Source organism: Camelus ferus, chromosome 20, assembly GCF_009834535.1.
Source record: "Camelus ferus isolate YT-003-E chromosome 20, BCGSAC_Cfer_1.0, whole genome shotgun sequence".
Classification (NCBI taxonomy): domain Eukaryota; kingdom Metazoa; phylum Chordata; class Mammalia; order Artiodactyla; family Camelidae; genus Camelus; species Camelus ferus.
The window spans coordinates 19196088-19223398 of NC_045715.1; the positions used below are offsets into that span (position 1 = coordinate 19196088).

The 27311-nt window shown below is 42.4% G+C and overlaps 1 protein-coding gene, 1 long non-coding RNA gene, 2 other non-coding genes and 1 pseudogene across 5 annotated transcripts; 1 reads left to right on the plus strand and 4 right to left on the minus strand.

The window, feature by feature from the left end:
• The first annotated feature begins 1021 nt into the window (after window positions 1–1021).
• TRNAR-CCG lies at window positions 1022–1094 on the plus strand. Its single transcript has one exon. It is a non-coding gene; the product is annotated as a tRNA-Arg (tRNA).
• A 1031-nt stretch (window positions 1095–2125) lies between these two features.
• Window positions 2126–8714, minus strand: LOC106730564. Of its 2 annotated transcripts, XR_001367024.2 has the most exons (4): window positions 7924–8713; window positions 7738–7787; window positions 7136–7643; window positions 2126–3765 (listed from the first exon to the last, which is right to left on the minus strand). It is a non-coding gene; the product is annotated as an uncharacterized LOC106730564 (long non-coding RNA). The 2 variants fall into 2 exon arrangements; XR_004313491.1 differs by having other exon boundaries at window positions 7136–7787; window positions 7924–8714.
• Window positions 4614–4714, minus strand: LOC116658409 (annotated as a pseudogene).
• Window positions 8715–10598: 1884 nt separating the features above from the next.
• On the minus strand, window positions 10599–10704 carry TRNAL-CAA. Its single transcript has 2 exons — window positions 10667–10704; window positions 10599–10644 (listed from the first exon to the last, which is right to left on the minus strand). It is a non-coding gene; the product is annotated as a tRNA-Leu (tRNA).
• A 4293-nt stretch (window positions 10705–14997) lies between these two features.
• TRIM27 (tripartite motif containing 27) lies at window positions 14998–27310 on the minus strand. Its single transcript, XM_006192028.3, is given in 9 exon segments — window positions 14998–15155; window positions 15158–15592; window positions 17143–17169; window positions 18861–18893; window positions 19009–19124; window positions 20961–20983; window positions 22505–22735; window positions 25211–25306; window positions 26509–27310. Coding segments are annotated over 9 exon segments (1539 nt in total). The 5' UTR covers window positions 26929–27310.
• Window position 27311: the final 1 nt, after the last annotated feature.

Genomic DNA, 27311 nt, shown 5'->3' on the forward strand with positions numbered 1-27311 from the left:
TTGTGCTCATTCTGGGACACCCTCCAGCCACCCCAGTAGTCTCTCCCTCCTCAGTGTCCCTAGATTCCAGCCCTGAGCTAGATGTCAAAGTCTACTGTAGGCACTCCAAACATGTTGACTGACAAGTTTGGCAATAATTTGTTCTGCATTAACCTCAAAAGAAGATACTGCAGGAGAAAACAGTGGGAGAAATGAGAAATCTTGGTAGGAAAAATCTTTTTGTGAAAGAGTGCAAGATGCAGGAGGGGAGAAATTTTGCTTTGATTTGGTTTTGTTTCAAATAACTCGCTGTTTTCAAGGAAACAAAATTGAGTAAATGGATAGATGGGTGTTATTGCTTTACTTCTAGGACTGGATAGAATTTCTTCTACACCTTTCTTATTCCACCCACACTTTTGGTAACCGTGGTTCTTTCAAAAAACACTATTGCTCTGTGGATTAACTCTATAAATGAACCAGTGGACATCTCCTTGTCAAGAACAAGTCAAACTTGGGAAGTATCCAAGTCAAGAACGGAAGTCATCGAGTTCCCTGACAGCATCCATTTACTCTATTCTTTTTAAACTCACACTATATATGAACTGAATAAACTATTTTTTACTGGGCTTAAGCCAACCTTGCACTTCCAGGAGCACCTTCTGTGAAGATTCCAGGCCATCACTGCCCTTCCTTCAGCATCGCCATCTTTCTTTCAGATTCCTGCCCTCTGCGTTCTCTTTGCTGTTTTCTGTACGAGACGCAGCATCAGCTACCGATTCAAAGTCTTCCTCTCTACCCCACCTAGTGAAGTCATTAAAGAATTCGACAGGGCCCACATTGATGAACAACTAACAGATCCTGACATCTATGTATGAGTTTTCACAAATTTTAGACGGTGTTGTAAATAGTTTTAACTGTTTGTGAATTTAATCTTAAACAAGGAACTATTTAGCTGGATCATCAGAATTAACGGTAGAAAAGCCCCTTCCCCCTCTATCTATATACATTTTATTCTTTACCGGATAAAAACCTCCCAGCTATTGGCCGCGTGGCCTAATGGATAAGGCGTCTGATTCCGGATCAGAAGATTGAGGGTTCGAGTCCCTTCGTGGTCGCTTTTCTTCCCCTTTGCTAGTCTGATTTAGGGCCGGTTTGGAAAAAGCTTGCAAGATGTTTAAAATCTGATTTGCCTCTTTTCCCTTCTTGTTGCTGTCATCTGGTTGTCAGTTCACACATGAAAGTAAGACTGTTATTTAACAAGTATATGTGGGACCCCGAATGTCTGACAAGTGCTTTACAAATGAACAAGGCGGAAATTGCACATCCTCAAGGTGCTTACCTTCTACTGGACCCACTGAGAACCTGAAGGCACTTAGTCTTTTCAAAGTTGAAATATTGAACTTTTCTTTTTTTTCTTTTCTTTTCTTTTTTTTTTTTTTTTTGGAGATGGGGAAGAGGGACGGGGAGTCACTAAAAAAAAAAAATCAACTACATGGGACAAGGGTGAGTTAAATTTCTGGAAACAAGGTCTCTGACTAGGATTCTCTATGACTGTGGCTCTAAATGATTTGAGACCTGCCTTTTCCAGATTTACATTAGCTACCGTAAATCTAACTGCCTCTACCTCCCAAACAGCAATCTCAGAGAGAGCCTGAAGGCAGTAGCCACCAAATGCTTCTATTCCAAACTGAACTGTCCTCTGGAGCAACTTCTATGTAGTATTGATAGGTTTAGTTCTAGCAAAAATGCAAATGCCATAAATGGATCTGACAGGAGAGACATTCCTCAAATAATTTTAAAATAGAACTACCATATGATCTAGCAATCCCCTCCTGGCTATATATCCAGAAGAACTGAAAACAGGGACTCAGTGAAATATTTGCACTCGTGTTCACTGCAGCATTACTCACAATAGCCAAGAGGTGGAATAAATTCATATATCCTTGGAGGGATAAATGGATAAACAAAATGTGGTATACATCATGGAATATTACTGTCTACAAAAGGAAGCAAATCTTGCCACAGGCTACTACATGGATAAACCTTAAGGATATTATGCTAAGTGAAATAAGATAGTCACAAAAAGACAAATACTATATGATTCTACTTACACAAATGTTGATGAAAAATTAATCAACAGTCAATCTAAAGAAGAAGAATAGAATTTTATTCAAGCCAACCAGAGGATTATAAACTGGGAGACAGTCTTTCAGAAAACTCCAAGGACTGTTCCACTTTTTTTGAAGTCAGAGATAGTTACACACATTTTCAAGACAAAGGATCATTAAACAAAACAGCACAATGACATTTTACAAAAAGTTCACCAAAGATACATAGTCCAGACCTACATGTTTGAAGCAAGCAGCAGGTCACCATGACCCCTCACAGAATTAGGAAAAGACTGTTATCTTCTAAGGACTATATCGCTGGCATTACTTTCAGAAGAAGGAAAAAAAAAACATTGATCTTTATGGTTGTGCAGACATTCCTGCCTTTGAGGTCTGGTTAATGTATAGTAATAGATGCACAGTGCACATTAGGGAGGTCCCTGTCAGACAGGGAGTGCTATGCTTAAATTTTCTTGTCCTGCCTTCAAAACATAAATTTTATTCCATCACAAAGTATCTAAAGTAAACCAATTCATAGAAACAGAAAGTAGAACAGTGATTGACATTTCATGGGGTGGGAGGGAATGGGGAGTTGTTTAATGGATAGAGCTTCAATTTCGTAAGACAAAAAGTTCTGAAGATCTGTTTCACAGCACTATGAGTATTTCTAAAACTACTGAACAGCACACTTAAAATGGTTGATTTTTTTTTTTACCACAATTAACAATATAAATAAATATTCACTTAGAAAACCAGTTTGACATAAATGTATGGATTTCTGGATCCTCAATTCTACTATGTTGGTCTATATGTCTGTCCTTATGCCAGTACCATACCATTTTGGTTACTGAATTTTATACTAAGTTTTGAATTCAGAAGTCTGAGTCCTCCACCTTTGTTCTTCTCTTTGAGGATTGTTTTTGTTACTCATATTGCAATTCACCTTGAATTTGGGGAATGGCTTTTTATTTTCTGCAAAAAAAGGATGTTGGAATTTTGATAAGGGTTATATTGAATCTGTAGATCACTTTAGGTAGCGTTAACATCTTAATATTAAGTCTTTCTATTTAGGATCATGGGATAACTTTCCATTTATTTGGGTCCTCTTTCATTTCTTTCAGCAGTGTTTTGTAGATTTCAGCGTACAAGTCTTTCAACTCCTTGGTTAAATTCATTCCCAGGTATTTTATTCTTTTGGATACTATTATAGTTGAAACTGCTTTCTTAATTTTCTTTTTGGATTGTTCATTGTCGATATATAGAAACACAACTGGTTTTTGTATATTGACCTTGTACTCTGCAACTTTGCTGAATTCAGCTACTAGCTCTAGAAGATACTTTGGGAATTTCCTTGTGGATTCTGTGGGATTTTTCTATATATAAGATCATGTCATCTGTGAATAGAGACAGTATTACTTCCTTTCCAATTTGGATGCATTTGATTGATTTTTCTTCTCTAATTGCTTTGACTAGAACATTCAGTACAATGTTGAATAGCATTGGTGAAACAGGTATCTCATCTCATTCCTGATCTTAGATGAGAGCTTTTTAGTCTTTCAACATTAAGGATGATGTTGTAGGCTTTTCATAAATGCCCTCTATCATGTTGAAGGGCATGATATTTTAAGTGGCAGAGTACAGTTTCTTTCATACCTCATGTTCCATGAAAGTGGGACATCTGTAATAGAAATGAATAAAATGTGGTTAAAATAGGAATACTGTTTCATTTCAATAAAATGCTATCTTTCTACATCAAACTTATAAAAAACTGAAGGATACTGGGATGAGTTAACTGAATTATCTACTAAAGAATCCTGGCTTAAAGATGTTTCAACAGGAAATCAGATTTGGAGACTTGTACTATGGCTTTCCTAGGAGCCTTCTGCGGGTGGACCTTACTCATTTAGTCAGCCCTCCATATCTACAGGTTCTGCATCTACACATTCAACCAACCCCATATGAAAAATATTCAGAAAAAAAATTCCAGAAAGTTCCAAAAAGCAAAACTTGAATTTGCCACATGCCAGCAACTGCTTATAGTGTTTAGTTTTATTAGGTATTATGAGTAATCTAGAAATAATTTAAAGTATACAAGAGAAGGTGCATAGGTTGTATGCAGATACTATGCCATTTATTTAAGGGACTTGACCATCCATGAGTTTGGTATATCCGCTGGGGGTCCTGGAACCAACCCATGGATAATGAGGGACAATTGTACATCTACTCATCAATGGAGATATTGGGCCTGTGTTGTGGTTTTTGTTGGGTGCCTTCTGAACCTACTTTCTGTGCTGAATTAAAAAATAAATTCCTCATTTTTTAAAAGTATCTCCATTTTAATTCAGCTGGAGCTATCCACAATTTAGTTGAATTTTAACTTCACTTTTTAAATCTTACACATGTTTTACATTGGTTTGTACTGGTTAAGTTGATCATATGATTTCAGTCGCCAGGATGAAATTTACCATTCTAAGGATAGCTTAGTCAAATCCTCATTTATTGACATTTTAATTTTTTATTTATTTTAAAAATATGGAACCCTTCACGAATGTATTTCATCCTTGAGCAAGGGTGATGCTAATCTCTGAACCATTCCAACTTTAGTATATGTGCTGCAAAGCAAGCACTATTCTGGCATTATTTTACTCACACTTCAAAAGCCAAACAGGTCAGATACTCACTCCCTATTACCCTCCAAACAATTTTTAGCTAGTACACAATCATGTGACCTTGGCTAAGTCCATCACATTCATTTACAAGCAAGCTGTCATGTATAAAGACCTAAGGACACGTACAGAATCCATCTCCTGGGAATTGAACACTGGTGGTGACAGTGAAGTCACAATCTTCAGAGAGAACTATGACTATTTCTTTCACAATCTATGGGTTGTCCTAAAGCCCGTCCACCTACTTTCTTTCAAAATTCTTGCTCTACTAAGAGGTCAGTTCTTCCTAAAGGATGAGAAAGTAGTAAGATGGACAGAAGGGTAAAAATCTCTATCAGCAGGTGATCATTAGTTCCTAAACGAAATACCAAAAATGCACGTGATAATAGTTTCCCTCATCTGTAATGAAAGGAGAAAAATGCAGACCAAGTAATGAAAATTCGTCATCTCAAAAATGTCCCCAAATACATTTCCAAACGTAGATTAGAAGGTAGAAATGCCCTGACTTGAGAACCACTGCATATTCACACAGATAAAATTTATTTGCTGCTTGAATAAACAGAATAGTTTGTTTCAAGTGGTTTGCTCCATAGTTTTCTATAATTAAAAGCTGATTCCTTTTTTTTAAGGGAGATTCATATTTCTCAGTTTCACTTTAAAAGAAAAAGCATTTATTAGTTTTTACCTCCAGTAGTAAGGAAATGCCATTCACAGATAAGTTGAGAGTACGCTGACTATATCTCATAGACGAAAGAAACCTTGAGAAGTTTAACACAGTATCATAGTTTTATACAGAACATAATAACACATTAACTAGTACATTGTACTTAAAGATGTTACATTCTGTTTTTTAGTTCAAGAGTGAGTATTACAAAGCACTATTTTCAAAAGGGAAGTCTCAGAGTGATTGCGCACTTCCAATATTTCATCTACCTCCTGAATTTCAAAGTTTTCAAGTATTTACAGGCTCAAATGAAATAATCTTCATTCTTGCCAAAGAGTCAGGCTGGAGCTTAGAACTGGACACTGGCTGAGACTGGCTCTTTCCTGAAGGAGTATGACTGAAAATTTACATTTATCTCTGCTAAACCAAGCTCTAGCCAACTCATCCCCAGACATGCCCTTGATAGATTTGCTGATGCTGAGTGACTGTGGTATAGTAAGAAATGTATGTGGTCTTTGTCCTGGGTTCCCGGCACAAAGCTTCTCAAACTCTGGGGATTTCCCAGTGATAGGAGTGTCATTTGTCAGTCATATAAGATCTCCTTTTAATCTAATGCTAATGTGGTAACTTAGGGTGCTGTCCTTAGATATCCTTAGAATAAAGCTGGTCACCAGAAAGACCAAGAGATTAGGAGGCTGGAACTTTCATCCCACCCACCCACCTCTGAGTAGGGGAAGAGGGGCAGGGGAGCTGCAGATTAAGCTCTATAAAAACTTTTGAGGGGAGGCTATGGCTCAGTGGTAGAGTGTGTGCTTAGCATACATGAGGTCCTGGGTTCAATACCTAGTACCTCCATTAAAATAAGTACCTAATTGCCTCCCCCCAAAACAAAAGCAAAAAATAAATAAATAAAATAAAATATTAAACTAAAACTAAAACAAAAAACTTTTGAACAACAAGAGCTGAAGAGCTTCCCAGTTGTTAGAGCATCTACATGCCTGGAGGGTGGTGCACCCCAATTTAATAAAAACATAAGTCCTTGCAATTTTTAGAGTGAAATAAAAGAAGTAAATGATGTCTATGACATTTAAGAAAGCAGCAGACAAATAATCTTAACAGAAAAAAGTGGACAAAAGTCCTGAATAGGCATGTTACAAAACTGGATATCCAAAAGGCCAATAAATATCTGAGAAGGTGCTCACCCTCATTAGTAATCAAGAAAGTGCATATTAAAACTATAGAGAGATAATACTAGATATTCATGGGAATGGCTAAAATTAAAATGAAAGCCAAAATCAAGTGCTGATGAGATTGCAGAGAAGCTGTAACTTATCGCATACTGCTGGTAGTACAACCACTTTGGTAAATTATTTGACAACAGCTATTAAGCTGAACATACACACAACCTGTGATCCAGCTCTTCCACTCTTGGTGTGTAGCCTAAAGAAATCCACATATATGTGCACCGAAAGAATGTTCTTAGCAGAATTGTAACGGTTTTTTAAACAACTTGAGACCTTAGATTCTTTGCCCACTATTTGTTGACTTATTTTTGCCATTCTGCTGACTTACTACTGAAATTCATGGCTAGCATCACATGCCAGTCTAGTTGAAAAATAGGGCTACTGAGGAATTTGTCCACTGTCCAATTGCTGGGCAGATGCCTCCTCCCAGACCTAATTCCCTTCCCTGAGGATAGCTCACATTCTCTGTCCCACCTGTTCTCCTGGTTCATCCAATTCTTCTTCTAAATCCTCCAGCACAGTTAGCAACTCTTCCCTGCTCTCAGGATGCTGCTCCTGCACCCAGGCTTGGAGCTCCTGGGCAGAATGGCCAGGAACTGCTCAGCATCAGCAGCTCCAGGATCTGAGTGTGTTTCAGGTTCAGCCACTGGTAGCAGAGCTCCCACAGCCTGGAGCCAGCTCAGAGCTGCTGGGGCCCAGGTGTCTCTTGATAGCAAAACTGAAACACTGGCAAAATAGCTCCTTGTTGTGGGGTTCTTCCTTTGAATGTCAGATTCCTGTTTCCAAATATGTTCATCTGCCTCCACTTTCAGGATCACAAATCCCACAGGCTCCCCTGGAACTTGGAAGGACAAACCTTCAGCTTTGCTTGGCTTCATGGTCTGCTGGGTTGAACTAACTCCCACAAAGAAGGTATTAAACTCTCTCCGTTGAGATAGTCCTCCTTGAGGTTATATCCACTGTGGCAAGGAAGTAGGAACCTCTGATAAACAGAACAACTTAAATGTCAGATACATTCTGACTTACAAAATGGCATAAGAAATTACTGTTAGGAAAAAAATGCTAAAATTATTTACATGCTACCAAATGACAATTTCCAAAGTAATCGTCCGTAAGCAAAAAAAGCCTGTAAGAGACAACAAAATCACAAATTTAAATTCCCAGATAATGAAACATTCTTGCTTTTCCTGCTTCCCAAAGAATTAAGCTGCCCCTTCCCCTGTGATTCCACAGCATTTGTTCACCGCCTCCACTGTACTTACCAGATGATGGTGGTACTAAACGTTTATACGTCTATCTCCACCACAAGAGCTGATTTCCCTCCTTCTATATAATAATCTCACACTTAAACAGGCCCTTAGAGTTAACGAAGTGTTTTCACAAACACAGGATGTCACAACAAAACAGGGAGAAAACTGAAAAGACAAATAAACTGTAATTTCAAATAACTCTAGGGCTCCGAAAAAGAATAATCAGTAACATCTTCTCTTGCTTAAACTTCTCTCATGTGGCAGAGCCTGCGAGCCCCTGTGAGAGCGCGCAGCCCAGCAGTGAAGCTGGTGGTCCGCGTGGGCCCGAGTCTGACCTGTGCTGAGAACCAGCAAGGGGTCCAAGAGCGCCAGAGCAGAAAAGTGGGTCCGGACCTGGGGTTCCAATGGGTCCGCACAGCTGCTCCTTCCGCGGAACCCAGGGACCACCTCACTCCTGAGTCACCCCAACCTTCCAGCCTGAGAGTCCCACCTTCTGACCCCGAGCTCCAAAACCGGAGCTAAACTTTCACTACTACCTAACCCTAAAGGCGTGTCCTAGAGCGAGCCTAGCCTACAACAGCCAAGGTCACTTCCGGATCCTCTCTAGGACACTGGAGGTCTCGCCTTCTCAGTGGTTCCTCCAGCTTCAGTTTCCTGCGCCCAGAAGAGAAAAGCAGCCCAAACTTTCAAATTCACTCCTCACATCCACCAGATACTAACGACTCTCTATATATAGCACTATGTATATATATAGCACGGGGCGCTATATTCAATATCTTGTAGTAACCTGAAATGAAAAAGAATATGGAAAGGAATATATGTATGTATACATATGACTGAAACATTATGCTGTACACCAGAAATCGACACAACATTGTAAACTGACTATACTTCAAATAAGAAATAAAAAAAATTGAAAATTGAAAATTAAATAAAATTTAAAGTAGTTTGTTAAAATTCTGTAATTGTGTTTTTGTTTGTTGCTTTAACTAAAATTAACCTTTTAAAGTCCAATATCACTGTCATATAAAGTCATTTATGATAGCACCCTTGCGTCTTTTTTCTTCTGGAAATTTTCAAGGGAAACAGCTGCTATCTCCTCTCCTTCATACTATCTTTTTCCAATTCACCTAGTTCTCCAAAGAAACTACAGATTCTTCCAGAATCTTTTTTTAATTGAAGTATATTCTAATTGAAACATATATTTTTAATGAAGTACTTGAAACCATGTGGTTCCAGGTGTTCCTCCGACACCAAAGCCATCTGAATGTAGAATGTAGCTCTTCAAATGAAACAACGGGATCTTGTCTGTAGTGAATGTCTTCTGAGAATTCAGTTGTCAAATCAGCTTTCTTTTTACCTACCCAGGTTCTCAGTTTGACCACTAGGATAAAAATCAATAATTAAATGAGTACATTCATGAGTAGTCATAATGACAGAGCAATACATGAAAATGCAGATATGAATCTTCATCAATAGCTGACATTAAACACTTACTCTCAAGATTCAGGATGTAGATTCTTCTACTGAGAGACAGGGAAATCTTGGAATGTGGTGTTCCTGAGGCAGAACCAAAGTCATTGACTGGAATATAGGCAACACAAGGATATACATTGATTTTACTTTTTTTAAATTAAATTAAAATTTTAATTCTATCCTATTCTGCCCTATTGTATTATATTTTTATATTTTTACTGCTACAGCCCCAGGGCTAATCCCTTGGTACATAATAAGTACTCACTAAATATTTGTTGGTTGAATGGTAATTAGAAATATCCTAAATGTTCAGGGGGAAAAAAAGTGGATAAATGAAATAGGAGATTTCTATACTGTGGAATGATTTGCAACATTTCCTTTGTAAAGAAAAAGATTAAGTGTTCACATAGAAAGAGCCCGATATATATTAAGTGATAAAATGTATCAGAGAATAGTATGTTTGGTATGATTGCATTTCTGTAAAAACAAATGAAATATTTATGACCATATTTACGTGAATGCAGAGAAAAATAGAAGTGTAAGAAATACAGTAAAATATTGATAGTGGCTACATTTGGAAGAGGAAAGTACCGCTTTCATATTTTATTCAGGAGTTAAAATGGTACTCAAATTTGACTGAGGAAACAAAACAATAATTATCAGATGCCAACGTGAGTGTGAATGTACATAATTTACAAGGGAAATGTTTGAGAACCAGTTCCATGACTTTTGAAAATGGAGAAGACAGCAGAGGATCTATATAAGATTTTTTTACAGACAGCACTGTCACTGCCAGAAGGCAGTGGCACTAGCCGGCAAGAAAGTATTCATGGGAGGGCTTGGGTCTGGGACAATGCAAGTAAGCAGGGTATAAAGTCAAGCAGGGTACCGCTGCATCGGTCCCTTTCTCCTCCGACACCAAAGGGGAGGGAACTATTGGGGTCCCAAATCTAGCTGCTTCTAGATTATCTTGCGATGCCTCAGAGAACCCAATCTCTTGTAATCTCCTTTATTGAACAATTTAGCTCCAAATTTCGTGGCTTCTAAAAAATATCGCGATGATTCCGCTTTTAATATTTTCGGTGTTAACAGTCCCTGCCAGAAATTTTTTAAAGTCAATTTTTAATACTATAGGTTCGCATATTCCTTATGCACATTGCTGTTATCAATATGCTTGTTTTGAAATTAGGGGAAGGGAAAAAAACGTAATGTGTCAGAAGTGGGATTCGAACCCACGCCTCCATACGGAGACCAGAAGCCCCAGCGGGGGGAAGCGTAGCTTGAGTCTGGCGCCTTAGACCACTCGGCCATCCTGACACCCTGCGGAAGGCGAGAGATTTTCCACTAAAATAGATCAAAGGAGCAGCGTCTCTGTTGACGTAAACGCAAAGAAACGGTTGATGTCCGGGTCAACCGGGTAACGGCCAGAGAATCAAAAAGCCACCTGTGGATTGAAAAGGAAGACTTTGAGGGGAGGGAGAAAAATGTTTATGTGTAAAACTGGACACAGGTCTCTCGTGGGCCTTTCGACTGTCACTCCCATCTCGAGAAGGTAGTGCAAACATTTCCTGTGCCCAAACAGCTCATATTTCGGGAGGGAAGAAAGAACATCTTTTAGCACAGGTCTCTGGGTGGGTTTTCTAGCCTCCAATCCTCACTGAAATCTTGAGCGTGGTTAGCCTCGCTCTAGGGTTTCTGTCTTTTGAAGAGCGTGAGGAACACCACCAATAATCTAACAGACCCACATTCTATGGCATGACCCCTTCTATCCCCTCTAGGTTCCTTTTCGTCCCCAGAACTGCACTGTCACTCGAGAAGTTTCTTTTGGGCTCCGAAAGTGACAGTTGAGGAATAGCCTGGGAAAATCCATGTGGGGCACGGCAGCTCCCGCGGTTGTAGACTTAAGGACAGTCTCTGCCCCAAGTGACTGACCTGTCCCAGGTCCACAGAAACGACCGGAGCGACACGCTTACCTCCCGACCTTCCCGGTCACCCTCAGATATTCCGGATTCAGAGTCTCCATGGCGTCCATTGCCTGTTCGTGGACAACAGTGGCGATTTTTTAAGAGGGATGAAAGTAAGGGGGACATGCCACATCTCCTGACTCAAGACTTTTCCAGATGCTTCTCGGCTTTGTGCAAAATAACCTAAACTGAGTCTTGAAATTCACATTATTTTAATGAAGTCCTAAGACTAAACAGTAAGAAATTACTCCTCTAACTAGACTGAGAGCCCTTAGAGGTCAGGTAGATGGCGCTAAAATAACCTTCCTAGGCCCAGTGCCTGCCCAGGACGGTGCCTGGACTTCATGGTAGGAAATGAAGAAATTTATTTGACTCACTTGCTTCAGCTGCTGTATTTGGGCTGTGAGTTTCAGAGAGTAGAAACAGGTTTGGAAATTTTAAGTAGATTTTGTACCTAGAAAGGTTTTCCTTTTTCTTTGTGTAAGGTAAAGTTTAGGTCTCTTTCCTGCATGAAGAGACATAGTCTGAATTTCAGCAGAACCTATCTTAGATTCTTAGACTCTTGGTGTCATATGTTATTTTTGGTAGTTAAAAAGAAAATGGGGAGTGAGAAGTAAGGGAACAATGGTTTCCTAATTTCCCTCCCCTCAAGATTAGAGATTTGCTCTATTTTCTTTTATAAGCTATAGTTGTTCCAAAAGTGATTCCCGACATAGCAATTGTAGCCTCTTCAAAGTTTATATTTTTTTCTAATGGCAAAGTACTGCAGATATCCCATAGCGAATGGATATTGCTGAATGTAAGATTATTTCTAATTTTTCATTTTCCTAAGAAATACTCTAAAGAATATCCTTGTGTAGAAAGATATTTTCAAATATCCATAATTATTTTCTTAAATTTCTACAAGTGGAATCACTAGACCAAAGTTTACCCAGTTTTAAAAGCTTATGATACACTGTCCAATTGCCTACCAAAAAGTTTTGAAGCAATTTAGATAATCCAAAATTGACCAACAGAATACTATTAGACAATAACAACAAAACATTTTACTGGGTAAAAAATGCTAAGGTATTGTTATATAGCTTTATTAGTGAGGTTGAACATTCTTGTTTAAAGGATTTTTATATTCTTCTGTAAATTGCTTACCAAATTTTTGAGGTGTTCGTCTTTCCTTATCGACTTGTAAAATTCATTACATGAAAAATAAACCCTTGTGATAGATTTTATTCACCAAGAATCCAGGCAGAAATTCTTTTTACTAACAAGAATCCCATTAAGTCCCTTAAAACATTTAGTCAATTTCCATTTCATAGAAACCGTGAGCTATAAAATTGTAAGGTTCCCATGTCAATCTTTAAAAACCAAACTGTGGCCCACATTTAGTGTCCTTGTGATGTTATCATGCTAACATTCACTTTTAGTCCTGGTCATTTTTCTGTCCCATCCTTATTTCTCATTCTTCCTTCATGGCATGTAAAACTCCTGCAGACCCTAGAGTAGACAGTTACTGGTAAAAGTAGGTACCACAGGTAGACTGGCCCTCCAAGGCTTGTCTCTGATCTTCATCCCGCATGGAAAAGCATAATCCATATATATTGTGAGGCAGGATATGACATGTGGTCATGTGTTCCATCTCAGTTTGAATCCTGGCTCTGCTACTTCCTAGCTGTGCACCTTGGATAAGTCATTACCCTCTCTGTGCTTCAGTTTCCTCATCTGTAAAATAAGGGCAATAGTACCCACTTTGTAGGATTGTTGAGCATTAAACATCTCATTGTGCATAAAGCACTTTATACCATGTATTGCTGTGTGGTACTACTTTACATATACACATGTTATACATATTTCTATCTCTTGAGAGTGTTCAGGAAAAGCTAACCTAGCCTCAAAGGTCCTCTCTTTAGCTCCTGGTTATTTCTCTTAAAATCTGATGGTGGGGAGGGTATAGCTCAGTGGTAGAGTGCATGCTTAGCATGCATAAGGTCCATTTAGAAAAAAAAAAAAGGAAATGAACAAATGAAATCTAATTACCCCCCCACACACCACCACCACCAAAAAACCCTGATGAACAAATGAATGAATTAGGACACATCATCAATTCATGACCTTCAGCCATGGACCCTCAACGCTGTGTACAAGACTAAATAAGATCATAAATCTTGTCTTCTGAGGTCATGTCCAGAAGCAGAAAAGATCCAAATACCCTGGAATGGAGCTGTTCTCTCAGCCTGATCTTTCCTCCTCAGCACCTGGTGACCTCTATGCCCCCAAGGGCTTAGGCTGGTGGTTCTGAGTTGGGAACCAAGTTCTGGGCCCTTTGATTTACACCAAAAATGGCTGCATTACCTCACTGTCAGTTATAAAAAGGACTTGAAAGAACACTTTCCTAGTGAAGTAACAGAATTAGCTGATACAAAGCTGTAGGCTGTGGTTGTCCAACACTACTTTCTCAGCACCATTAGAAAGCAATGACACAGTACTGTTTTATCAACCAGTTAGAAGCAAAATATTGGCCAGAATGGGATTCTGGACCCATAGGGGAAATCAACACCATTAACCACCCCCACCCCCCACCAACATCTATGAATCCAATCCCACCAAGACCCAGAAAACAACGATGTAAACATCCATACTCACTTTATTTTCGAATAGAGAGGGATGTACTCAAAGTAGGACTAAGAACCATCACTGGGGCTTGCTCAGAGAGACCTGCCTTAGCCTTCTGACCTCAGGATGCCTCGTGATCCAATGGCCATGGGGATGGAACTGCCCCTTGATGGTACACATATTAAAAGGTAAATTCCCCCATTCCTCAAATGAGATGGGAGGAGACAAAAGTCCCTGGAATACTGACTGCCCCAGAATCCTTCCAGGGATAGTGTATGACTGACCGTCGGTCCATGAATGTGTGTGGGAGGGGATCTAGGGACACTGGATGGTGCTGGGCAGAAGATTCACCTTGGATGATGTGCATCCAGCACTAGGACACACCTTTCATTAGAATGAAGGGAGCTGACACAGCCCTCAGAAAAAGACAGAGGCAAAGAGCACACTGATTAGAACATTATCTCAGAGGTGGGGCCGTTTCCCACCATTATTGTAAAATAACTGTAACTAATCAAAAGACATATAGGAGGCCTCTTTAATGGAGTTAATAAAACTACGGCAGATTGGGAATCGGGGTAGAGGTACTATTCCCAGAAGGAAAAACTGGGATAAAGGGGGCCATGCTGATAGGACTTTGCAGCTCTGCTCTAGGTTCTCAAAAGCCTCAGTCCAGAAATGACAGCAAATACCCACGATCACAATGTGGGGCTGAGCCAAGGTCTACGTATCTTGCATGGCTCTCCAAACCCAAGATTACTTATATTCTTTATCCCCTCCAGTAATGTGTGAGACCAAAAAGTGTGAAACACTGGAGGTGGACATCTGGTTTTTATTTCTGGGCAATCTGGATACTTGTCTTTACATGCCCCAGTTTTTGTGAGAAGGGAAAGGACGGCAGAGAACACAGACATCCTGTCTTGCGCTGCAGGGGCATGGGATGTGGTGAGGGTATCCAGCTGTGACGGGCAGGAAGCAGCAAGGCAACAAGATGCCCTCTGCCTGGGGTAGGGTTAAGGCCAACAGCCCTTTTGGCCTGAGTTCAAGGGGAGGTCTCCATGGAATGACCATGATTCCCAACATGGCCAGAAAACCCATCAATCCCACTCATGGGGCAGATGATCAGAGGGGCTGCGCTCTTCCCTCCCGAGTAACTCAGACTGAAGTAGGGCCGGACAGGCCCACAGAAGGTAGCATGAGAAAAGTAAAGGTGTGACACCTCTCTGTCACGTTGTAGAAGGAGACCTCGCCAGCATCATAGTCCAAGAAAATCCCCACCCGTTGGAGTGGGGTCCGCAGGGGGAGGGCAGTCATTGGGGAGGTAAGAGCCCAGTATTCTTTCCCATACCACAACGACACTGCCCAGAATCCATTCTGGGGGGCCGAGGTCACTCCACCTTTTCTGCACACTGAGTCTTCACAGACACCTATGGTCCACTTGGCTTTATCTCCCACCTCTACCTCCCAATAATGTCTCCCAGCGATGAAGCATGGAGAGCCCAAGACACAGGGAAACAGATTGAACCGCTCAGGGTTGTCGGGCAGGTCCTGCTGGAGGTAACTGTACCTCACTTGTCGCAGGTTATCAGAGAGGATCAGGCTGGGGTAGGCGGTGTCTGGATCCAGAGTCACATCCACTGCAGAGAAACAGAGGGGCAGGGAGGTTCAGCTGAGGGCCAGGAGAGCCCACTCCAGAACACCCAGCTTTTCTCCTCCTACCTCCCTAAGAAAAGAATAAGAGCTTTCCAACTGAGGCGCATTCACCTTACAATGAAATACGTCCTGAAGGTGAAATTCCAAGAATTACTGTTTGGATAAGCCAGTTATCTTTTAGCCAGGATACACTGAAAGTACTGAAATTTTACCTTCATTGCTTTCTTTCATATCTTAAACCACAATATCCATTATAGACTGAATTTGAGGTTTTCTTACATGTATGTCCAATCCCTTAATGTGAAAACCTCAGGGATCAGAAGTTTCACAGAATTGAAGATAATATAGAATTTAGACAGGCAGGGTGTGGTACAGCACTGTACAACCAAGTATCAATAGATCCGCTGCAAAACATATGAATGTTCACATTACGTGGGACAGAGGCACTAAATAGTCTCACATACATCTTATAACCACGTGATTTCCTCTTTTAAAAATCACTGATCCACATTCTCTCATTTGTTCTTCACATCTTGTTCAAGAGGAAGATTCCCAAACATTAACCCTCTGCACCAAAGCTCGGGCAGGCTAACTGACTCCCACAAAAGGTTCATGGTGGGTGACTGGTGGAGGTGACCAAGAACCCCAGATGCTGGGTTTCTGGTTCATCAATCTGCTCACAACAGTTGCCTATTTTTTTCTCATGGCATGGGTATACCTCATACCTCCAACCAGACATTTAACTCCAAGGGAAGGACAGTGTCTTACACCCTTTCATTCCCTCTACATTACCCTACACAATATTTTTTAAAAAGTAGGACATAAGCAAGGTATTCAATTACTATTCATTGAAAGAATTAAACGTGGATCACAGCCAGGAGACATCAATGAAAGAAGACCTGTTTGTATGTAGAGTCCCTCTGTTCATGAAGAGGATCCCGTGAAACAATAGGCAGTCATGTTACTATAAAAAGTACACACCTGATTTGAGTATCTCTGAGATCATAGGATTTCCCTGGCCTCTGGGGACCTTAGGTGAACGGTGTTGGTCAAGGGGAGGGAGAGTTCTAACTCCTGCCCTGAGACACGAGAAGGGACGACACAAGATTCCTCCAGGATTCTCCCTAGCACTCAGAATAAGAGTTGAGCTCAATCACTCTTTCTGGAAGGATGACTGCCTTTTGTAAACCAGACACTGCCCCTGAGGCTGGGTGGACAGAGCAGTGAAACAGCGTATTAGCAGTGCTCTACTTTTTGGGAAGTGGAGTTTCCACTCTAGGATCCTTCATAGCATCTGAGTTTGCCTTCCTATTTCAAAGGTCCATGGTTTCAGCTCTGAGGCATTTTAGGAGGCAAAGATACTGTAAACACACAGAAACAACCAATGTAGTCCTGTGATTGTTGTGTATCATTTTTTATACGTATAACTTAAAAGAATCCCAATTTAGGCAAGTTCCAAAATCATGCACAGTAGTAGTTAGGTTCATAAGGATTTTTACTCCTTTTCCAAATGGTTTTGTCTCCCACCACTTACCTGAATATAACTGAGCCTCCCTCAATTCTGAAAGAACAAAAGAGAAAAGAAGTTATGGAAAGCATCTGAGAATTTCTAGGGAAAACCTAACTGAGGTAGCTTGGGTTGGAGTCATCATAAAGAAATGGTTTCCATTAGACACCCCAGAACCCCTGTTATCAGTCATGCACTGATTCCTTCCCACTGTTTATGACTCTTATCATCCAGCCAACAGCTTCAAGGGAAGAGGGATTGGGAACTTTGGGCAGAAGGATAACCACATGCCCGAGATTGGTAGCATACGGGGTCAAACTGAGCCAAGATCAAGGATTCCACCCCACAGTGGGCCACCTGGCTCTGAGGGGAAACATGGCTCCAAGTCTTCATCATACATAATCTCGGCTTTCATAAGCCATCTCTGTTCTGGGGGGCTGGGTGGTTCAAGTGACACCTGCTACCACACTGGGGCAAACAAGGCCATTCACTGTAAAACACATTTATGGTTGACAAAGCATTTTCACAGCTATGTTCTCAGTGAGCCTTTGAAGTGGCAGGAGAGGAGCAGGAGAAATAAATGAATCAGATCAAGGAATGTCATGTCTGAGCTAACCACTCCTGGTATCATCCACTGTATTAAATGGAGTTTCTCCCTGTTCGGCTTGCGGAGGACATGAGAGCATCCCCTAAATCTATGTTGCTAGATGCCAAAAAAGCATGTATCTGAAAAGATACAACACAAAGTTTTAGCATATGTAAGACATTATCAGAGATTATGGGGATGTGTAATCTGTTACAAGTAAGGAAAGGGTTTACCTACATAGAATAATCTCAGACTCTACCAGACTACCTAGGGATCTTAGCATTTAGTATATAGCCAACTCCTAACTGAATGTGGCTCATGAACATAAAACTGTATTTGTAAGAACCTCCCTTAAATACCTAGAACATCATATTTCATAAACATAAATATAGGGATTACTACATGTCCCATTTCATTCTAAAGACTTTAGAAACGGCATCTAATTCAACTTAATCCTTACAAACTTGTAAGGTGAGAGCTATTATTTTCCTCATTTCACAGGTAAGGAAATTACAGTGTAGGATCCTTATCAGGTGACAGAGCTGAACCTGGGACTCAGGCAGCTCGACTCCTGAATCTCTGTTCCTGACCCCTTCCCTCGAGGTGCTGCCTCAGTTGGCACCACCTGATTCCTCCTGTCCTGGTCAGCATCAGTGCACAAGCATCAGGAACTCGATCAATTATAACTACAAATACTGGCTCAAATGTTATGGAGCTAGGATAGCTTCTGTTGATTGTCTTTCTCAATTAAAAATAATTTTAGGGGGAGGGTATAGCTCAAGTGGTAGCACGTGTATGAGACCCTGGGTTCAATCCCCAGTCCTTCCTGTAAGAATAAATAAATAAACTGAATTACCTCCCCCAACCAAAAAAAATTTTTTTTAAATACTCAAACTAATTCTGGATTAATTTTTTATTGGACTGCCCATTTTTCTCCTCCATTAATGTAGATTGAAAAATGAGTGCATATAGTTAAGACTTCAAGCTGAAACAAGAGGCTATTAATTGAAAAGAATTAACAAAGCAATAAGGAAGATGTAAATTCAGGAAAGGCTGGCCGCTGGGTATCATCCCTTTCCCATGTTCCCACACTTTAGTGCAGATGTTTGTCTCTCCAGGAAACTTCAACATCAAAAGCCCGTTAAGCAGACAAATTTACCTTGGATTTTCTCCATATCTGACTGCATTTTTTCTAAGGGGAGAAAAGAAGATATTCAGCTTGCATCCCACTACTTGGCTAGAAAATACATCGCAGATATTCAGAGGATAAATCCATGTCCCCTCATGGACCCCTTCTCTCCCATTACCTGTGAACTGCTTCAGACTCTCAGTCAAGAACAGACATTTCTGGGCAAAAATGTGGATTTTCTCCTGTAGATCTGGAGGTGTGATCCAGGGTTCAGGGATTCTGATTCGCTCAGCCCTAAGTTTTAATTAAAAAAATTAAAAAAAATAAAAGAGTGAATCCCTCTCCCAACTCTACAAACTTTCAAGGTCCAGGACACATTCTGGGTTAAACTGGCTGACACAGGTAGACAGTCTTTAATTCTCCTCCTAGACTATGATCCTTGAGACCAAAACAGGAGAGACATCTTATTTGTATACCCTCAAAACACTAAGTAGCGTATGGCTTTTCAAGTGGTCTGTCCTCAAAAAGGTCTACTGAATTAAATTATATATAAGGCTGACCTTGCCAGATTCCATGACAAAGTCCTTGATATTTATGGTGCGCAATGACCCAGAATTCACAGGTGCCCAAATACAGTGAGAATGACACCTTCAAACAGACAGGTACTCTCTGGACAATACCGTTACCTACCACCTGCCCCAAAGGGTCTATGGCAAAGACTGATTGCTAGTTACCCACCCAACATCCTTTCTCCCATCTTCTAAATTTTACTGGGTTCATGCCTGCGCCGTCTGGATGTGACTTTGTGACTGAGTTCTGGCCAGTGAGAGGTTAAGAAGTATCTTGTGGTAATCTGAAGTCGTGACTAATCTTCCTCTTGCTGGTTGGCATTCTGGCAACTACCCTGGACTGTTAAGAATGAGGATCATACCTTACGGGTGGCAGAAATGTAAATGGAAAGGAACCCGAGAGACCTTTTAATGATCACTGAAGCCACCAAACCAGCCCCAGGCTACCTTCTTACACCTTTCTTTAATGGTTATAAATTTTTTTTTATTACGTTTAAGCTTTAAGCCAATGAAATTTTAGGTTTCCTGCCTCATAGAACCTAACTCAAGGTTTAAAGTCACAAAATGATAGGATCTAAAGGATCTATCTCCCTGTTAGTTCAGAACCAGACTGGTATCAAACAGTAAAAGTAGCAAGTGAAAGCAGTATTTGTTGCGGTCATTCGGCAGGGATTGCTACAGGTTGCAACTCATTTCCATCCTAGGGGTCCTCAAAACCTGAGTTCTATCAACCTAATTCTATCCACAAAGCCCTCGCAGCCAACCTACCCCATCTAGGAGGCCCTCCACCATTTTCCTCAAATGCTCCCACAAAATCAAGCTGCATTTCATCTGGAGGGTTTTCACCTTTCAGGATCTGAATCAGCTTCAAAGTTCAGCTCCCTCAAAGTCAGTCTCCACCCCAGTAGGCACTCCTGCACCAAACATTATGTTCCCAAGACCCATCCCATTCATCCTCGCAACACAACTTAAGTCTGCGCTTCTTGCTCATTCTGAGCTCTCCCTTCTCTGTCATGTCCCAACTCCCAGGTGCTCTTCTTCACTTTCCATCTGATGATACAGTAGTGAAATAATGTGAACAAGAGCTAGAAGCCAGGGAACTCATCACTAATTATATAACTCTGAGCTGGTCTTGCTTTTCTTAAACCATATTTGCCCCATTACAGAAAAAGAAAGAAAGAGAGATAGGGAGAGAATATGAAAGAGAGAATTCTGAAATGCTTAGGAAGCAAAAACCATAAAACATCCTTGCACTTTGCCCAAGTCCCTCCAAATCTCCACCCTTGCCATGGAAGTGTCCTCATAACCACCAGCACCCTTCCAAATGAGCCCCTGCTCCACCCCGACACCCTCCTAACTGTCAATAAGTCCTCAGTTTTACTGGGAAAGAGCTGTGGTCCATCTAGTTCTTTGCTCAATAGTGACTCAGTTCAGGGACAGGCAGGATGTGTGGCAATTTGGTAAGAAGTCCTCAGTTTTTGGGTTCCTTTCAGGACTTCTAAGTGTGAAGGAAACAGTCTTCTTGTGCTTGGTTTATCAATGGGGAGAGAGAAAACTGTACCTGCTCAATGTGTCCCCGATGTCCTACAAGAGAAAGGAAAAGGATAACCATGAGAAATCATTCATAACTTCAGTCTTCTTTCATGAGTGTTTGTTGAAAACCCAACTATGGGGTGGCCCTCCTGAGTTCTGGCCAGTGAGAAGCAGGAAGTGTCTTGTGGTAATTTGAGAAGTCTGTTTAAAAATGAATGTGATGTGACCTATCTCCTTCCTGCTGATCCGTACGCTAGCAACTTGGACTGTTAAGAATGAGGACCATACCTCCCTGGGAGAAACCAAGGAGACAAGGAACACAACTCACAGTCGGAGAGCTAAAAACTCGGCAGAGGAAACCGGGATGCACACTATTTGCTATACCTAACACTACCTAGGTCCTCCTCCTGCACGCTTGTCAAGGATCATGATTTCAAATTTACTCACACAAGTATCCCACCTTTGGATCATAACTGCCTACCTGTCCAGCTTGCTTCCTTTGATTTATTATTGTGAAATAATTTCAAAGACACAGAAAGGCTGCTGGTACAAACAGCTCCTGTATACTCTTTCCCCAAACTTATAAACATATTTATCTTCAGAACCATTTGAGAGAGTATTGTTTCCATTATATCCCTTACTTCTTTAAAATTCTCTAAGAACAAGTACATTTTCATATATAACTATAACACAGTTAGCAAATCTATTCCATATTCTAATTTAAACAATCGTCTTAATAATGTTCTTTAAAACCATTCCCCTCCTCACTCCTGGTAATCCAGGAGCATTCATTGCATTTAGGTATCATGGCATGTGTCTGTAATCTGGAATGACTCCTTAGCATTGACTGTCTTTCATGACATTGACACTGTTTTAATACAAGGCTACTTATTTATAGAATGCCCCTCCATTTGGGTTTGTCAGATACTCCTCACTGAATGAGTAAATTCATGCTGTACCATCTTTGACTAGTGTACGCTGTTTCCTCCTAAAGGTACCTTTTATTCACTTGTCTCTTATTGGTGGCATTTTGATCATTGTACAATTACTTTTTTTAGTAATTAATAAGTAATCTAAAAGTGTTACTTTGTGGGGTGCCTATAGCTCAGTGGTAGAGTGCATGCTTAGCATGCACTAGGTCCTAGGTTCAATCTCTAGTGATACTTTGAAATTTTGTTAACATTCCAATTCTTATCAAATCCCCTTTCCCCTTAGATTTATTTTCTCTTGATCATTACTGTCTCACTTTTACTACGATAGTTGCCAAATGGTCATTTTCTAGTTTCAAAATCCCTTCTATATTACTTAGCCGACATTTTAATAGTAGAACTTCCCCTTTTCATTCAGTATCGATTCACAGATTCGTACCCTTTATTTGAGACAGTGCAATTGACTGACCCAAGTTGTATCAACCAGAGCCTCAACTGTACATGCTTCTCCTCCAGTACAGAGCCTGGAAAGCCACTGCTGCTCCCAGAGCTGACAGGGGACGAGGGGGCCCTGGATACTACTTGGCAAAGAGAGAAGGGAGACGTCTTAGCAGGGGGCCTGGCCGGGGGCTCTAGGCCTTACCTGCAGGAGCTCCCTGGTGGGCTGCTGCTGCTTCTCTTCCAGCTGGGCAATCAGGTTGCTGAGGTGGGAGATGTTGCAAGAGAACTGGGTGATGGCACCATTGATACTGTTGTAGATGGCCAAGTCTAGCTCCTCGAGGCGGGCCAGTAGGCGATACTCATGCTCCTTCAAGGAATGATAGAGCTGCTCAAACTCCCAAACGATCTTCTCCCTCTCCATCTGGGTCAGGCTCTGTGTGGATGGCAGGGCAGGGCAGTGAAGAGAGGAAAGGCTACTTCAGGAGCCCTTCCCATTCCTCCCCTGACTACCCACCCCACGACCTCATCATTTCATCCCAGTATACTAAAACAAGCATCCTGTCCACAGACTCATTCTTCCAGTCTTTACTGACTGGATATATAATGGCTGAGAACTGAATCACCCCAGTGACAACCAAGACACAGTCCCTGCCCTCAAGGAACTCAGTCAGGAATTACGTGATACACAATCATGGATGGATAAGCAAAGCAGGGTGACAGCCTGTGGTGGGAGAAGTTAATACAGTCATCACAGAAGCAATGTTCACAGAGTCTTGGAGGATGAACAGGCGTCTACCACGTGGTCCAAGAGCAGGAGAGCTTTCCAGGCAGGAGAAATGGTATGGGCAAAGGAGTGAGAAGGCAAGCAGTTCTGTTCAGCTGGAGCACATGAATGCTGAGGGCAGAGGCCAGAAGAGACCAGAACACACTTTGCCTGGCAGGCTAAGGGGCAAGGAATCTGTTGTAACTGGGAGCCATGAAACACTGTCAAAAGTGACATGGTCGGATGTGTGCCCCGTGGAGGACGACTTGGAACGTGCATCATTTCTACAATAATCCTCACATAATAACCTTGACAGGTTCCCTTTAACCCTTCACATGCAATCCATTCCCTCTATCTGGCCTTCAAGGGTGTGTACCACCAACCCCGTCTCACTGGCTTTGAATGTGATACTCTATTGGTACAGATCTGCCAAAGGTGGTCTGCCCTTCCTTCTCCCCACCATCTCCCACTAATGAGGCTCTATTAAAGCTTTGCTCTAAACAAAGGGCCAGCAAACTTCCTTTGTTTAATCTCTTGGAGTAAAGTTTTACTGGGACACAGCCACACCCATCATATACATACTGTCTTTAGCTACTTTTGAGCCACTACAGCAGAATTGAGCAGTTGTGATAAAGATAAGGCCTACTATGCCAAAAAGATTTACTATGTGGTCCTTTACAGAAAGCTGGCTGACACCTGTTCTAAACTCTACTCCTCCTGAGAACATACCCCCACAACCATTCCTCTGGCCAGTCTTCTTAAGCATTCACTGTGCAACAGTGGTGCACACACACAATTGTTTATAAATCCTTTTGATGAGCTCATACCTCTCCTTAACTGGACAAGTCTTTCAATGCATAAACAATTTTAGAAATGGAAAATTAAAGCTGAAAGAGAGTGCTTCTCAAAGAGGGTGATATTGGCACCCTGGCTGGGGGACAATTCTGCCTGGCATGGGGCTGATTTTTGCACTGAAGGACATTTAGAATCCCTGTCACCCCTCCCCAATCACTCCATTCCTTAGGTGACAACCAAACACCCACACCACCGGAGGGGACCAGACGGCAGTACTAGCCTTGCTAAAGAACTAAAAGGCTACTCCAACCTACCCATTTTACAGATGAGCAAACTGAGGCCCAGAGAGGCTGTCTTGCTCTCTCCATCTATTCAATTGGCTAGTGTCAGAGCCAAGAAGTAGGTCCAGGGCCCTTCTTCCTCAGAGAAGGGTTGTCTCTCCCCTTTGACAATCTTCCCAGAGGACACAGTTGTGTCCTCTCACACAATGATTTGAGTCCACTCAGGCTCACTAGAAGATTCTCCACCCATCAGACCTATTTTCAAGCAAGGGGAGCTGAGGTCTTGGTGAATCTTGTGGGCAGAACAAGTGATAGGATCTGATGGCATCATGGGAATAAGTTCCTTGTCCAAAAGTTCTTTACTACCCTGGCCAGAACTGAGAAAACTTTCTCACAAAACACTACTAATCTATGAGTTTGCTTTTCAGATGCAAATACCTCTAATGGGTGGAAATTTTTAATATTTTATTTATTATTTTAAAAAAATGCTTAAATACCTAGATGGTAGATCTGTAAGTATGTATTTAAAAGTCTGTATTTTTTGTTTTGTTTTTTCAGAACAAACCCCTCAAATATCCCTATCACAAATTAGCACTTTAGCCACTTGGCCAAGGCCTTAGGAGACTTGGGGAAGAGAACGAAGAAAAAGTTCAGAATTGAAGCACGGCCAAGAAAGGGAACATTCTAGCAAGAAGCAACAATGGGGCTCATGGAAAGCCACTGACAGTGTCTGTCAGCAGAATGGTATCAAAGGAGGCTAACTGTGCCCAAGAATTTCACCTGTATCAGCTTTGTCAAGGATCAACCCTGATCTACACAAAGCTAGCAGTTAAACTTTTGATAGCTCCTATCTCTAGGGATTCTAAACTTATTCAAGTCTTTTCCCCCAAATGTGGGAATCCCTTGGTTCTCCAGGTAAGTTCCCAACTGACATGTAGGGTTCTTCCACCCACACCTAGAAGTTCTGGGTGACCTGACTGCACACGGTTAAGGGAAGTAACATCAGCCTTACAAAATAAGGGAGCTACCAGCAAAACTGATATTATCTGTGAGTTCCAAAGAATCTTACCAACAGCTCAGCTCGTGCCTGCTCCCCCTGTGCCCGACGCCTCTTCTTTAAATCTTTCACTCTTTTCAGGTGGTCCAGCTGGTTCTGGATTTGCTCCTGAGAAAAGCAAAAACAGTTGGGGGAGTTCAAGATTATGCAGACCTTAGCATCAACATGACTATTCTCCTTATCACACATGCAACCCACATTTCTGATGCCAAGTTCCTGTTGAAAAGCCTGTCCTTGGACCGCACCGCCATCACCAGGGCACAAAGGTCACCATACCTCTCCTTTGGTAGTTTGTATCTCAAATGATGGATCAACTACCTGTCCTTGGAAGGATATTGCATGGCTTAGTGGAAGGTGACTGGATTAGGAGGCTTTAAGTTGTCAGTCTTTCACAGAAGCATCCTGAGAAAATGACTTAACTTCGTATTTTCCTCAGGTGTGACACGGGCAAACACCACCTTCCCAACCTACTAGAGGGTTATCACCAGTGAGTAAAATAACATATCTGAAAGCACCATAAATGTTAAGTGAATTAATTTTGCATGAATGTACTCACATTTAAACGTGTACATAATTGTGTACATATTCCTGCAGTCCTCAAACACACAGATCATGCACTCCTTGAATGTTTCCTTACAACTGTTTTAGATTTAATACTTTGTTTCCATGTTACTGTTTGGCTGGGCCAGTCTGTTGTTTCAAGAGTTCACAAAGGGATCCACGCGTCATTTTATTTCACTCAATCTTCATAACCATGTTATCTCCTATGAGTCTCATGGTGGTTAACTGACTTAAGCAGTAAGGAGCTCGTTCTTTTCCGTGAGCTTCTAGAAGAGGATGGAGCACAGGGAAGTGATGGGGGAAGAATTAGGTGATGGGCATCTGCTTCATGTGTATACAGCCAGTTAATGTCCGGCTGTGTTTTGTCTGAGATCATCTAGAATCCAGCAGGAGTACGGGCGTCTCTGAAGCTTGCCGATGTGTACATGGTTTTACGCGCATCTTTTATACAGTCAAGGGGGTGTCTCCATGGGCCGTCTTTATGTATAACGTGCCCGTGAGTGGGTAAACAGAGGGGCACATAAAGAGAGTGGGGGTGGGGAGACTTCTGCCTTCCTCACCAGCTACAGGTTTTCCTCCCAAATCTGAGTGCCGAGGCTCTGGAGCGGACAGAGAGGAAATGACGGCTGTGAACCACACGTCCGGCTCAGCCATTTTCTAGGCGGAAAAAAGGAAGCCCCTTTGGGTCTCTCCTCCCTTTGTCCGACTCGCGCTCCAGCCCCTCCCGGCTCCGCGCGCCCGGCCCTCACCTTGAAGCCTTCCACCGCCTCCTCCAGCGGCAGCACGCTGTGGCCGCGGTGCTCGCGGGAGCGGTCGCACACCACGCAAATGGGCATCTGGTCCTCCTCGCAGTACAGCTTCAGGGGCTCGCGGTGTTTCTCGCACACGCCCATCTCGCCTCCGGGCCCCGACGGCCGCTCAGTGCGCAACTGCTTCACCAGCTGGGTCACGTTGGCCAAGTGCCGGTTGGGCCGCATGTGCCTCTGCGGGAAGGTCTCCCGGCACTGCGGGCACGACACGTTGGTCTCCGCCGCGCCCCAGCAGCGGGCAAGGCAGGCGCAACAGATGTTGTGGCCACAGTCGAGCATCATGGGCTCGACAAAGTACTGCAGGCACACGGGGCAGGTGGTCTCCTGCTGTAAGCACTCGGCCACGCTCCCGGAGGCCATGGCGCGGGCCCGCGGGGGCGCACGGGCATGAGCCCCGGCGCCTAGCCCTTCACGGAGCCCAACTCTACCGCGCTCCCTCCCGTTCGCTGCTTCTGGGCGGCTCGGGGAGGCGAGCCGGACTGACGGAGGGCGGCGCCTCCCGGGCCCTGATCCCAGACGCGCCCGTGCGCTGCAACCGCAGGGTGGCCGGGCCGCTCCCTGCGCCGCTGCGCCCGGCTGAGTGAGCGCGGGGGTCCTGCAGCCCCACAGAGCCCAGCGGCGACGCGAAGGGACCGCGAACGGGATGCCGCCGCTAGGACTCGCGGCGCCGCGCGCTCGTAACGCACAAGACAACGTGGCCGCGTCCGAGCGGATCCCGGCGGCCGTGCAGACCCCTCCCCGGC